Source organism: Protobothrops mucrosquamatus, unplaced genomic scaffold (assembly GCF_001527695.2).
Source record: "Protobothrops mucrosquamatus isolate PMUCROS unplaced genomic scaffold, P.Mucros_1.0 scaffold773, whole genome shotgun sequence".
In the NCBI taxonomy this organism is placed as follows: Eukaryota; Metazoa; Chordata; class Lepidosauria; order Squamata; family Viperidae; genus Protobothrops; species Protobothrops mucrosquamatus.
The window spans coordinates 58,117-72,832 of record NW_015387041.1 but is presented as its reverse complement, the minus strand read 5'-3'; the positions used below and the strand labels follow the sequence as shown (position 1 = coordinate 72,832).

At 41.7% G+C, this 14,716-nt stretch overlaps 1 protein-coding gene across 1 annotated transcript in view; it reads right to left on the bottom strand.

Moving 5' to 3' along the window:
* Nucleotides 1-1,241: 1,241 nt before the first annotated feature.
* LOC107289817 (putative bifunctional UDP-N-acetylglucosamine transferase and deubiquitinase ALG13) overlaps nucleotides 1,242-14,716 on the bottom strand; it is a 30,513-nt gene continuing 17,038 nt past the window's right edge. Inside the window, exons 12-17 of the mRNA XM_015818628.1 lie at nucleotides 12,607-12,678; nucleotides 11,058-11,223; nucleotides 10,220-10,330; nucleotides 6,955-6,995; nucleotides 5,680-5,866; nucleotides 1,242-1,516 (exon numbers count right to left, since the gene is read on the bottom strand). Of these exons, the coding sequence (XP_015674114.1) occupies nucleotides 1,242-1,516; nucleotides 5,680-5,866; nucleotides 6,955-6,995; nucleotides 10,220-10,330; nucleotides 11,058-11,223; nucleotides 12,607-12,678 (852 nt within the window). The remainder of the gene's footprint in view (nucleotides 1,517-5,679; nucleotides 5,867-6,954; nucleotides 6,996-10,219; nucleotides 10,331-11,057; nucleotides 11,224-12,606; nucleotides 12,679-14,716) is intronic.

The window sequence follows — 14,716 nt, the reverse complement described above, 5'->3', positions numbered from 1 at the left end:
GGCCAAGTTTGAAGACCCCTGCCCTAGCCCTTCTTTTCATTAAACCAGGCACACCAGTTCCTGCAACTATCCATTATGTTTTAGCCTTCAGTCATCATTGTTGCTCTTCTCTGCACAATTTCTAAAGTCTCCACATCTTTTTTGTGACCAAAACTGGACGTAGTGTTCCAAGTGTGGTCTTACAGAAGCAGTATGAAATGGTTCCATTATTTCTGTGATGTCTCTATCCTGATCTGGTGTAACCTGAAGTGTCGACACCCAGCCTGGTGGTTTTAGTATACTTCATCCTGTTTCATTCACTCAAACAAAGACTAGACAAGTTCTTGTGCATTTCAAATTTATTTAGTGCTCTTGGTGCCAAATTTCTAACCCTCCCCCACAATTTTACCACCATTTGTGCAAATTCTTTTCATAGACAGAATTCAGACTACAATAATAGTAGGTCTTAGTAGGCCTTAGTTGGCCCAAGTCTTTACTTTCAGAAGCTCAGACTAAAGTCAATACAGCTTTGTCTTTTAAACCAAATATACTGTGGAAAGGGGTTACAATCAAGGAAGAATTGCATCAGCAACGTTAAATGGTCCCGAATTTCTAACATCAAGCTTTATTTTGCACTGCTGTCGCCTTTGTATTAAAAGGGGAAATGATGCCCAGATTTCGATATCCATGAAATCCGACAAAGAATAGTGTTACAGAGTTAAGCCGTTTAGCTAATGACTTAATGAACATTATTATTTTGAGGCAGAAAATGTCAATAGTTTAACCAAAAATCCTCTGCACACATTACATGCTCTCTTGATGCAGCAATATCCGATGGAAATTTAACGTTACAGCGTCGCCTATGGTACTAAAGTGTTAAAGACTGCACCCTTCCCGCACCACAAATACAAATCAAGATTGAAACAAAACATTAAAAAAATTAAAAAAAATCTCCTCGTCAACCAAAACATGGTTAGCAAATGGAACAATTATAGTCTAAGGAGGACACAGAAATGAACCGGCCAACATAAAAAGCAGGAAGAGTTGTGAGCAACCTTTAGATCAGGGGTCTCCAACCTTGGCCACTTTAAGACTTGTGGACTTTAACTCCCAGAATTCATGCTGGCTGGGGAATTCTGGGAGTTGAAGTCCACAAAACTTAAAAGTTGCCAAAGTTGGAGACCGCTTGTTTAGATCACCTGGAGGTCTTCCAGGCAGTTGTGTGTGCCACGGCATTCTGGGAATTATAGCTCCTTCCGAATCTACATGCTTTGAGATACAAAATGCTGTTGTGGATTGGATGAGGTGACGTAGCTAACCTGCTGGAAATGGCTGGGGTTAACCGTGTTATGGATTCGGGCAGAGTTCCCATAGGATGCGTTGACCGGATACCATGAACCGACGCAGTGATATGTAGGCACAAATGAGACACAAGATTCGTATCCTGGCACAGGAGATGGGGTGTATGTGTCTGTTGTCACAGGGTAATAGACGGTCCCAGAAGGTGGTGGAGAGGATTCTGGGATGGCTAAGGCACCTGAAAAAGGGGAAAATATTGCATATAAAAGATCAGCAGAGGGTGCATTTCTTGGACTTTGAAAAAATTAAGTGGTTAAGGGCCTGGGCAGTGCTCTAATTATCAGACTGGTAATTGATTGTAAAGAAATGTTTGGAGTTGCTTGATTGACCTCTTTGAACCCAATTCAATATATTCTTTATTGACATCAATAAAGGTATCGTTTTAAAGGACTAAATCTAAGGCCACTGAACTAAACCATGGTTTGCATTGCTTTCTTACAGAAGAGAATCAATTAAATCAGTGGTTCTCAAGCTTTTCTTCACCCCGGACCTCCTTTAAATACCTTTTGTGCCCACAGACCCCCAAGACTTAACTCAAGATTTAAATCATGACATTTTTTTTCCAGCCTTCGTGGATGCCCAGGGATCCCCAGACCACAGGTTGAGAACCACTGAATTAAATCACATGTACAGATGTGTCAAGACCTCCATTGTCACCATCCCCAATGATACATTTATTCTTTTTCAGTACTTTTTATGCCACCAAGTCTTCTGAATCATGGAACCCTTTTCCAGAATCTGTCCCCGGCTTGTTTTTTTAGACCTTGCAACAGTGAATTGATTTATATATCGCCTTAATCAATTAACTACATTAGGTGGATTTACCTATCACCTAAACCCAGCAGCCTCTCCCAATTTATCAACTATCACTGCAGTTTGGACAACAAATTCCATCATCCTCCCCCTTGCTGCTGCAACAGCCATGCTGGGTAGGTTTGGTCCAGTGGTTAAGGCACCAGGTTAAGGCACCAGGTCCAGTTTGGTCCAGTGGTTAAGGCACCAGGCTAGAAAGTGAGAGATGACGAGTTCAAATCCTGCCTTAGCCAGGAAAACTGGCTGGCTGACTTTGGGCTAGTTACTCTCTCTCAACCCACCTTGCAGGATTGTTGTGAAGAAAACAGGAGGAGGAAGCTACATTTCGTGTGTTCGCTGCCTCGAGTTATTTGCAAAAATAATGAAGACTGGGTACAATAACACAAGTGTCCAGACAATATCAAGCTGGGTAAAAGTTGTAGTACAGGTAATACCTTGACTTAGAACCATTCATTTAGTGACAGCTCAAAGTTACAACAGCATTGAAAAAAGTGATTTATGACTGTTTTTCACACCTACCACCATTGCAACATCCCCACGGTCACGTGATCAAAATTCAGATGCTTGGCAACCGACTCGTATTTATGACGGTCGCAATGTCCTGGGATTGTGTGATCCCCTTTTGCAACATTCTGACAAGCAAAGTCCACGGGGGAAGCCGGATTTACTTAACAACCATGTTAGTTACTTAACAACTGCAGTGATTCACTTAACAACCGTGGCAAGAAAGGTCGTAAAATGGGGCCAAATTAAAAAAATCTTGCTCAACAATGCAAATTTAGGCTGACCAGACATACGTATTGCAATTTGCACGGCTGCCAGCTTTAACTACATAAAATCCCCATCACTTCCACGGCACCCCTTGCGTGGGACCATCCGTAACCAAAACAGAAAGCAAATTACTACGGCCCCTGTTACTCATATGTTGAAGCGTGACACTCCATTACTGCCACGCCAGAATTGCAAAGGAAGTAACGCAATTCAGCGATGCCCACGACTGAATCAATCTATGTTCTGGCAGGGTTTGATACGAACCAAAGACGCGTTAAAAGGACGGCGCTTTGCATGATCAGCCGTGTCACGTGTTGTGCCGCAGAATTGTTTTCCCTGAGGTTTTCTTAAAAAAAAAACAAAAAACAGAATAAAAGCTCAGAGCAGCTTCAAGGAATAGCTCCTGGGAGGAAAGGAAACGGTTCACTTTTCTTATATATATATATAAAAAATGCTATTTTTCACCACAGCTGTCTTTCCTTCCTTGCTCCTGAGGGAGAAAATATGTTCGTATTAATGCAAAGTCTGGAAAGCAGCATTATTCAAATTGGAAAGTGGCAGACTTATAACTGGATTATTGAAGGAATCTATAATCCAAAGATCAGGATAACTGAGGAGCTTACGTCTTTCCCTAGCTAGCCTACAGCAGGCAGCGCTCGGCTGACTCCAACTGAGGTTCAAAAACCATACAGGAAGCACAGGTAATCCTCAACGTACGACAACAATTGGGCCCCAGATTTCTGTTGCTAAAGGAGACCGTTGTTAAGTAAGCTTTGCCATCCAGTTTTGGTCACCACGATGCAAAAAAGATGCTGAGACTCTAGAAAGAGTACAGAGAAGAGCAACAAAGATGATTAGGGGACTGGAGGCTAAAACATATAAGGAACGGTTGCTGGAATTGGGTATGTCTAGTTTAATGAAGAGAAGGATGAGGGGGGACATGATAGCAGTGTTCCAGTATCTCAGGGGCTGCCCCAAAGAAGAGGGAGTCAAGCTATTCTCCAAAGCGCCTGAAGGCAGGACAAGAAGCAACGGATGGAAACTAATCAAGGAGAGAAGCAACCTAGAACTAAGGAGAAACTTCCTGACAGTTAGAAAAATTAACCAGTGGAACAACCTGCCTCCAGAAGTGGTGAATGCTCCAACACTGGAAGTTTTTAAGAAGAGACTGGACATTCACCTATCTGAGATGGTATAGGTTCTCCTGCTTGAGCAGGGGGCTGGACTAGATGGCCTCCAAGGTCCCTTCCAAGTTCTTCATCATCATCATCACCATCACCATCATCACCATCACCATCACCATCATCACCATCATTATTGTTGTTGTTATTATTATTATTATTATTATTATTATTATTATTATTATTATTATTATTATTATTATTATTATTATTATTATTATTATTATTATTATTATTATTATAGTTGTTAAGTGAATCTAGCTTCCCCATTAACTCTGCTTTTCAGAAGATTGCAAAAGGGGACCCTGTCATAAATATGAACCGGTTGCCAAGCGTCCCAATTTTTATCACCTGACCCTGGAGATGCTGCAACAGTTGTAAGTGTGAAAAACGGTCATGCTGCTGTAACTCTGAATAGCCACTAAGGGATTGGTGGTAAATGGAGGACGACTTATGCTTAGATGAATCTCACAACTGGAGACGACACAGAACAAAAGAAAACGGCAAATTGCTTCTGTCTTGTTGCATGTCTATGTCCTAATAAGTCATCAGGAATTGAACTAAGTATGTTTATCCCTTTAAAGCAGGGTTCTCCAAACTTGGCAACTTGAAGACTTGTGGACTTCAACTCCCAGAATGCCTCAGCCCCTTCTGCCAGAGACCCTCAGATCTGTCCCACTCCTGCCCAGGCCCCCACAGGCACCCTTGACGCGAACGATGTAGAGCTGGCCATGCCCACCCAGTAGGCCACACCCACTCCATCCACACCCACCCAGTAGGCCACACCCACCCTGGCCACACACACCCAGCCCCCCCAAGGGCAACCGTGATGCTGATGCGGCCCTCAATGAAATTGAGTTTGACACCCCTGCTCTAAAGTGAAATAAAATACTTACTCTATCATTAACAAAATTACTGAATTGTGCCACAAAGGAGATTAAAAAAAAAACCAAGCAGGTAATCAGATTCGCAAATGAATAATTAAGTCTTAGCCTCAACATGGGCCATTCATCGGTCTGGCTGAACGCTGAAGCTATGAATGTACCGTTAGTCCCCTCGACATATGATCACAATCACAGAATTTCCATTGCTAAGCAAGGGGGTTAAGTGAGTTGTACCCAATTTTCTGACCTATTTTTTTCTGTCACGGTTGCTAAGCAAATCCCTGTAATTGTTAAGCAACACACACGGTCGTTAAGCGAATCCGGCTTCCTCCATTGACTTTGCTTGTTGGAAGCTGGCTGGGCAAGTTTCAAACGGGTGTTTTACATGACACCAGTATGGTGCAACAGGTGTAAATACACGCCCATTGCCAAGTGCCCAAATTTTGATCATGTGACCGTGGGGATGCCTCAATGGCTATAAGTGTGAGGACCAGGTATAAGTCACTTTTTACAGTGCTGCTGTAACTTTGAATGGTTGCTAAATGAAAGGTGGTGAGGACTACCTGGATCTAAACTCTGTTTTTTAAAAAAAGGCCCAGAAATCATTTTGAAAGTATTGAATCTGCCATGCCAAATTGAGCTCAGTGACACCCAGATCAACCTTCTGAAGCAACCACTACACAGAGACCAACCAGTTGACGAGGAGTCTGCAGGCATCTGGCGCACATCATTCCTCCCGACGTCGTTGTAAGGCAGAGGCGCTGATGAATCAACCACAGAGACTTGCTCTGAATAGGTCTGGTAGGTTTCCATTTGAGGTGGTGGGGACGATGGTTGCTGTACATACATCACGTGGTTCCAGCAGGTCTGGTGGTAATACTAGCACAATTCAAGGTGAGAAAAATCAAGTTTTAACTAGGTGAGTTACTGCTGCCCAGACTGACAAAAGTAGCTGTTGAAATCTGCCCATTTAGATCAGCTTCAGAAATGCCATGTGTAGATCAACTGTTCTGGATCAAGGGCAAAACACAGCTTAATCCTTAATCAGCAGACCATTTAACAGGAATGCATTGTTCTAAAGTGTGGTCAAGCTGTTTAGTGGCTGCCTAAAACCTAATTCTTTCCAAACTGAATTTTCACAGAATTCTCTTACACAAGATTTATTGAGATGGGAGAGGTATTGTTGCAGGAATTCCAGCAATGGAGCTATTTGCTGTTTAGAAACAATCTAGTTATTACTTATAATAACCACCATGGTGGCCCAGTGGTCAGAATGCAGTATTGCAGGCTAACTCTGCTCACTGCCAGGAGTTCGATCCCGACTGGCTCAAGATTGATTCAGCCTTCCATCCTTCCGAGGTTGGTAAAATGAGGACCCAGATTGTTGGGGGCAACAGGCTGACTCTGTAAACCACTAAGAGAGGGCTGTAAAACACTATGAAGTTGTATATAAGTCTATATAAGATGAACATCCAACAACTGAAAGAAGCTGTTCTTGATTGGGTAGCATGCCTATAAAGTCGCCAAGTGTTGGATATGACTAAATGATGAAAACAACAACAAAGGCGCAGAAATTATTTTTCTGTGCTTTATGCGAGGGACAAATAATGCAGGAGAAGAATGGGAATCTATTTCTTGTGTAAACATTAACAAAAAGAGAAAGTGGGTATGCCCTGAGGAAGTAATATAACTCTTGTCATACCCATCAATGCTGCTTCTCTTACAATCTGCTTATCAGCACCGATAAATATTTACCTAGCTAGAGAACAGCAGCTTAGGAAGTCAGCATGGATAAAAGCAATATATTTATAATATTTTAAGAAAAGTTCCGGGTCTTGTGCAGACGTCAAGCAAAGGATTCCCCATCCGACTTCAGAAAATTCTGAAAAACATCTGCGTCTACCAAAGACTGACATCCCACTCTCACAAAAGGTGGTTGTACCACTAGACTTTTATTGGGCACCTACCTGCAAGCCCAGATTAAAATAATACTGCAAAACCTTTGGATCTAAAACAAAGGGGAAAAAAACTTGGTCACTGCATTTCATACAGATCCTTATAAAAAGGTATGAATATTTGCATTTTTCTCATGTTTGCCCACCAATCCGTATCAAAGGACTTACAGATATTTGTCTCCCACATAGCATTTAAATATTAATTTACTAAACAACTGTGGTTAGGAAAAGAAAGTCAATTTTAGAAAAATCCATTAGTTTGATTAATTCTGCCCTGGGAGAGAGCACTGTGGTACTTTTGTAGCTGTACCGGAAAATTCAGGTAGTCCTCGGCTTATGACAATTGAGATCAACATTACCCTTGCTAAGCAAGGCAGTTGTTAAGGGAGATGTGACCGATTTGACAATGTTTTTCCCATGGTTGTTAAGTGAATCACTGCAGTTGTTAAGTGAATCCAGCTTCCCCCTTCAGCAAAAGAGCAGATGTAGTTCTCATATGCAGGTGGTCCTCGACTTAACAACCACGATTGGGTCTCTGCTGATAAGCAAGGTAGCTGTTAAGTCACGCCCAATTTTGCCACGATTGTTAAGTGCATCGGTTGTTAACTGAATCATGCGGCCATTAAATGAATCCAGCTTCCCACACTGACTTTGCTGGTCAGAGATTGGCTGGGAAAGTTGCAAATGGGGATCTCATGACCCCGGGATGCTGTAACTGTCATCAATACATGCCAGTTGCCAAGCAACCAAAATTTGATCACGCGACCATGGGGGATGCTGCAATGGCTGTAAGTGCTGTCATTAACTTTGAACGGTTGCTAAACAAATGGCTCTAAGTCGAGGACTACCTGTACCCAGGAGAGGTACGCACGACACCAGATCAGCCAAAATCTGCAAAGTGTAAACTCTCAAGGAATAAAAACAAAAAAAGAAATGTTCGTAACACTTAGAAAAACAATTGCAATTGACAGCTAAATTTCCCAGCTCAGCTTCTCACAGGGCCACAATTTTTGCGATGAGATTCAAAGCCAAATGCAAAATTTAAAACAGAGGAAAGAGGGGGGGAAATGATTATGCGCCAACAGTTAGGACAGATCACAGCATGGGAAAAATACATTATTGAGTCATCCTTCTGCAATCTATTTCACACCTTTTCTTTTGTATACTTTGCTTTTAAACTATTGAATGTTAGCACTGCCTGTCCTAAATGTTTATGTAACACCACAAATTAGCAGAAGCACAACGAGAGGGAAGAAACTGAATAGCCCGTTTTCCTTTTTTAAGTTGTTGTCGCCTGTTTTGCTTTTGTGTAGTCGCTGTTTCTTTCGCAACATGCACAAGCAACAATAAGGAACAGTCTAGTGGAAACCTTAGCGTTAAGTATTCAGCTGAAGATAGAAACCTTTGAGGTACAATAAATACATTGATGTAGTTCCCAGCTGCTTATTAAGGTGATACTCAGCTTTGGATGTAAAATCTAACTAATGCTATACTTATTAACACAAACACTTCAGAGCACGGTCAGTACCATACCTTTTTTAAAAATTTAACACAACATACAACATACATTCTATTTGCAAATTATACTTATATTTATAAACATCGACATTTCAAGCGTGGTCAGTACTGTGATACCCTTTTAAAAATCTAACACAGCACACAACGTACCTTCTCTTTGCAAATATAGAATTGAGGCAAGCAGATAGTCCTGTACCTGGCTTCCCATTTATTTTGATTACAGCCAATTCCTGACCCACTCTGTGCAGCTAGCCCTCAGCGTACAATGGCAATGAGGATCAGAACTGCCATCGCTAAGAGACCCCGCTAAGGTCCCTTCCGGGATGCTGCTTGGGAATTGAAGATGTTTCTGTATTGTTTCTGCTTTCACTCTGATGTTTCTGCATGGGAATTGGGGAGGGGGCCATCTGGTTTGACTCCTTTCCGGCTAACTCCTGCCTCTTACCAAGGTCCCGGCCCCAGAGAACAACTTGTTATCACCTTTTCGGCTCAGAGTTCTCGCAACAACTTTACGCAAGTTGACTGGCTCCGGATGGACTGGGGCAGGGGTAGGCAACCTTGGTTCTTTTATGACTCGTGGACTTCAACTCCCAGAATTCCTGAGCCAGCCATGCTGAGGGGAAAGGGAGAGGTTTCCAATCTGAGCCATGCTGGCTCAGGAATTCTGGGAGTTGAAGTCCACGAGTCATAAAAGAACCAAGGTTGCCTACCCCTGGACTGGGGCAATGAGGCGTTGTTGGACAATGGGAAATTAATTTCATTAATTTTTGTGCAGGAATTTCAGATTCCGCCTGACCTCTCTGCAATCCCTGTCTGTCAGTCAAAGATCCTTTGGAAACAACGCTCATTTCCAAGAGTCACGCTTTCCCCAGGAGATAGCTGAGGCAGGTCCTTATTATCTGAGCAGGCTCTTTTTAAGCAAAGGAGCGCATGGATTGTCAAGCGAGGACCTCTTGTGATTGCAACCTCTGACTTCCCGTGGGATTTCCCTCTTGACTTTGCTCCTGGGATGCTCTCAGGGAAATCACAACCAGAAATCGCAACCATGTTGACTGTGGGGATGCCGCAACGGCCAAAACTCTGACGAGCGGTCATAAATACCAGTAATTCAGCACTACGGTAACTTTCAAGTCGCTGAACTAATGGTCATTACCTCACTATTTGCACACTTCAATTGGATGACAACTCTAAAATCATGGAGTTCCTACTAAAACTCTAGTCTTCTTTGCAGAACAGCCTCAATGTTTGTTTGTTTTGGGGGGGTGGATTTGGAAAAGAAAGAAACATGTAATTAGAGCTCACTTTCCTAATCCATTCCTCCTATAATGTGTTTGATGTATAGTTTCTTACACCAGGGAAATTCAGAGAGTACCAACACCAGGCTTAGAGAGAGACACAGCCAGTTGATCTGTTTCGATTTGTATTCCAAACACTTGGATTCATCCATGATTATGTTTCCCTTGTCAAAGCAGTTAAGCAAAAGCACATTTAATATGACTACATATCTTAAATGCATACTCTTACAAAAAATATGCATTTAAAAAATATTTTGAAACATTTCTCCGAGCCAAAATAACTGAATCAGAGGTTTCTGGCATTCAAAACCTGCCAGATAATGAAATCCCACGTTGTCCTTTAATCTAGATAGTCCAAACTAGTTAAAGCATATAATAAAATGTAATTCCATAAGCATCTCTAGAACCGATTCATTTTACGCAGCTAAAATTACTCCCACGTGTCAGAGAAAATAATATCTTACCTCTAGGCAGGTCATTTCCACTTGGATCACAAGAATAAGGGGGTGTGATACTGCCATTTTCCCCCACGTCACTCACCGGAGGAAGGGGAGGTGACTGATACACTGACACAACTATTTAAAAAGTGGGGAGAGAAATGTTAAGTTAATTCCAAAAGCAGTGGGATCCATAAAACAGACCTTAACCTTTATGCAATGGATCCATTGGGAAAATCTAATCCCTCTCAGTGTTCCCAAAATTAATTTAAACTGGGTCAACAATCCAAGTCAAACTGAGAACCTAAACAGATCTGATTTCACTGTCTCTGCCAAGTATCTTCTAAAATGAATGAATGAATGAATGAATGAATGAACCTTTATTATCAAAGTACAACATGTATACAATGAGATTGGCTGAGCCTCCCTCCGTGCCCCCCCCACAACTCACAGTGACTACAAACTACAAATATGGAATGAAGTCAAAATTTTGCATGCATAGAGGAAAAAACACAGTATAACCAGCTCCTTAAAAGGCCTCCATTCTGAAGGATTTGACTTAGAATCATAAGGTTGCAAGAGACTTTTGAGGTCTTCTCACCCAACCCTTGACAAAGGGTTGTCCACCTTCTCTTGAAAACCTCCAGTGATGGAGCACCCACAAGCTGTTCCATTGATTAATTGTTCTTCTTCCCTGTAACCTTACTGCCTAAATACATTTGACTCCTCCAGAGGATCAAGTGAACTTACTTCAATGCCATCTGAGGGCTAAACAACTATTCTGATTCAAAAGCCACCAGGTGGCCAGGAACCATAAACTCAAAGCGTTCTCCAGAAATTCCTGAAATGAAATGAATACTCTTACCTGGTCTTCCCCCAGAAGGAGTTACTAAGATTGGTGGCACTGCATTCTGGGGGGTAGATGCAGTGATAGTGACTTGAGTTGAAGCACTACAGGATGACGAGAAAATGGTGGCCGGAGCCGAATTCACACAGGAGGCACTGGATATAATGGCAGAATTTACCATGACCTATGAAAGAGAAGCATCTTTTTGCCAAATGGTGAAATTCAAGCACAAAACACAAGGCACCCCAGAACCAAATGATTTTGCATATGAAGTATCTTCTGATGCAGTTAACAGATTTCAATTTAAGTATTGGGATGCAACGATAAACTTTAGTTTAGCATTACCAGCATGCGTGGTGAGTGTAAATAAGCTGTGTATACAATTAATAAATAAGCAATTCTTATAAGAAACTAATAAATAATTAACGGGCAAAAATTCACTTCTAAAGCTCTTATCTGAATGCCACTATGGACCAAGGGACTTTTATTTTAAAACATCCTAAAGTTTATCAGCCTGATGCAATATGAATTTTCCGAGGCAAATTACACAGATGTCTGCTGTAAAAAAAAAAAGCACCGTTTCCAATGAAATGCGATACAAAACATTAGCAATTTTTCTATTTTTCTTCCAACCACTCTGGCCGTTAAGAAGTCACCGTGGTTGTATAAATGACACAGGTTTGAAGCAGCTGAGTTGGGAGGGGGCTAGGGTTGCTGAGGAAGAGACATACGTTACATTTGGTCTTTGAATGATATGGCAGAGAAAGTAACTAAATCCTATGATCAAAAAAATTACCGTGATTAATCCCCTTGAAGATAATATCTTTCTCCTAAAATCGCATTAAACACTGAAGCGGTGTTTCTCAATTTCAGCAACTTTATGATGCAGAATTTTCCTGCTAGCAAATGTTGGGAATTGTAACAGAATAACAGAGTTGGAAGGGACCTTGGAGGTCTTCTAGTCCAACCCCCTGCTCAAGCAGGAGACCCTAGACCATTCCAGACAAGTGGCTGTCCAGTCACTTCTTGAAAACCTCCAGAGTTGGAGCATTTACAACTTCTGGAGAAAAGCCATTCACTGTTGGGAATTTTCTTAGTTCTAGGTTGCTTCTCTCCTTGATTAGTTTCCATTTATTGCTTCTTGTCTTGCCTTTTGGTGCTTTGGAAAATAGGTTGACCCCCTCGTCTTTGTAGGAGCCCCTCAAATATTGGAACGTGTCTATCATGTCTCCCCTAGTTCTTCTCTTCACTAGACTAGACATACTCCATTCCGGCAATCACTCTTCACGTGTTTTAGCCTCCAGGCCCATAATCATCCTTATTGCTCAACATATTTTATATAATACGATCCACATATCTTAAAGATGTTGAGGCTGAGAAACTCTGCACTGGAGTCTTGAAGAAAACTTCTGGGAGAAATTCAACAGTGAATTTCCATTTGAGTTAGCTAAATGTTTCATTTCTTTTATCAAAGTTAAGTTAAAACGTATGTTTTATGAACACTTTGGGGATCTTCAGGACCGTGAAACTCTTCTCGACACCAAGTTATGTCCTCAGAAAAATTTACCTTCTGAGAGTAACTGAAGGAGGTAGCTGCTTTCTGAGAAGAGACACAATTTGTTCCTGCATCCTGCAGAGACTACACCAGGGGTAGGCAACCTTGTCTTTTATGACTTGTGGACTTCAACTCCCAGAATTCCTGAGCCAGCCATGCTGAGGGGAAAGGGAGAGTTTCCAAGCTGAGCCATGCTGGCTCAGGAATTCTGGGAGTTGAAGTCCACGAGTCATAAAAGAGCCAAGGTTGCTTACCCCTGGACTACACCATTCATTTAAAAAAGAAAGAGTGGGAGAAACGAGAATCAACCTTATGCTATGTTATTAAAGGGTCACTTGGGCTAATGAAAAACAGGAGCTATTAAATGAGTGTTCAGAGAGATGAAAATGGCCAAGTCTTTGAATTTAGACATCCTGTGCCAAACTCTGAATTTGGTTTTCTGTCGAATTCCATTATCCAAATCCACCTCAAGACAAGGATTTGCATCCCAATCTTCAGCTACTTCCAAACCATGGTTTCTGTAATCCTGTTTTGCTCAAACTGGTGCCATTCAAATGTTCTGGACTTCAAGGCCTATGATTTCCAGAGAACATGCATATCTAGAAGGCAATAGGTCAATAAAGTCTTGAGCCCAGAAAGTACCTCAGTAGGCAGTCCCAGTGAGGTTCTTTGAACTATGTGGCATCCATGGTGCTCTCTGAGCTTGTTTTCTTGCAGACATTTCATTACCCAAACTTAATAACATCTTCAGTGCTAGCACTGATGATGTTACCTAGTTGGGCCATGAAACATCTGCAAGGAAACAACCAAGCTCAAAGAGCATCAAGGACCCCTTCATTTCAACCCTGAGCTACAAATAGTCTCCTTTAGTTATATCTTTGAACTATGGAGCAGCATTTCATCTCCATCACAACCCAACGGTTATATTTTTGTGCTAAACTAGGACCATAAGAAAGGCTGAGCGCCAAAGAATGGAGGCCTTTGAACTATGGTGCTGGAGAAGACTCCTGCGAGTCCCCTGGACTGCAAGACGATCAAACCGGTCAGTCCTAGAGGAGATCAACCCCGACTGCTCTTTAGAAGGCCAGATCCTGAAGTTGGAACTCAAGTACTTTGGCCACCGAATGAGAAGGAAGGACTTACTGGAGAAGAGCCTAATGCTGGGAAAGATGGAGGGCAAGAGAAGAAGGGGACGACAGAGAAGGAGGTGGCTGGATGGAGTCACTGAAGCAGCAGGTGTGAGCTTCAATGGACTCCAGAAGATGGTAGAGGACAGGAAGGCCTGGAGGAACGTTGTCCATGGGGTCACGATGGGTCGGACATAACTTCGCAACTAACAACAACAAAAGTACATTTATCATGTGAGCTAGCTTTGGAAGCCACGTGCAGGGAGGAAGAACAAGATGTATCAGATTGCTTTGCTGGCAAGTTCACTGGCCACAACTGGACATCTCGCTTTTAAACAGAGAAACATTCAGAAAAGTGGAGCTAAACTCTCAGACAGTAAATTAGCCAGCAGATCAACAAAATTGCTATTATACAGGTAGTCCTCAACTTATGAAAGTATTTGAGCCCGGAATTAGAGTTGCAAGACTTTGCTGTCATTAAGAGGGTCACCATGTGATATGCTAATTTTATTATATTTTTCATGGTGGTCACTAAGCGATGGTAGTGTCATTAAGTGAATCTGTTTTATCCAAATAGACATTTTTTTCCTATAAGATCTAGTGTTTCTTTCCCTCACTCTTACACTGTTTAACACTTTTTGTTGCAGATGATATAACATTCTTTAATACATGAGGTTAACAAATTTCCGCTTCATAATTACACATAAAAACCATCTGGCTAAGAAACAGATTAGTGTTTTAAGCTGTATGATTAAGATCTTACCATTGCTAACAAATCCAATAAACACACAGGCTCTCCCATTTTGTAAAATGTTAAAATCAAATTATCATCTGCTCCATAAGTCAGACCCAAAAATGAGACCAATAATAAAAATCCCCAACCAACCAGGTTCTGCTTACTGGAATGGTAGCTAAGGACACCATTTTGTTATCTTTAGAACAGGCAGTGAGAAAACAGGCTTGTTTATGGTTTGTGAGGCCAACATAATCTGATT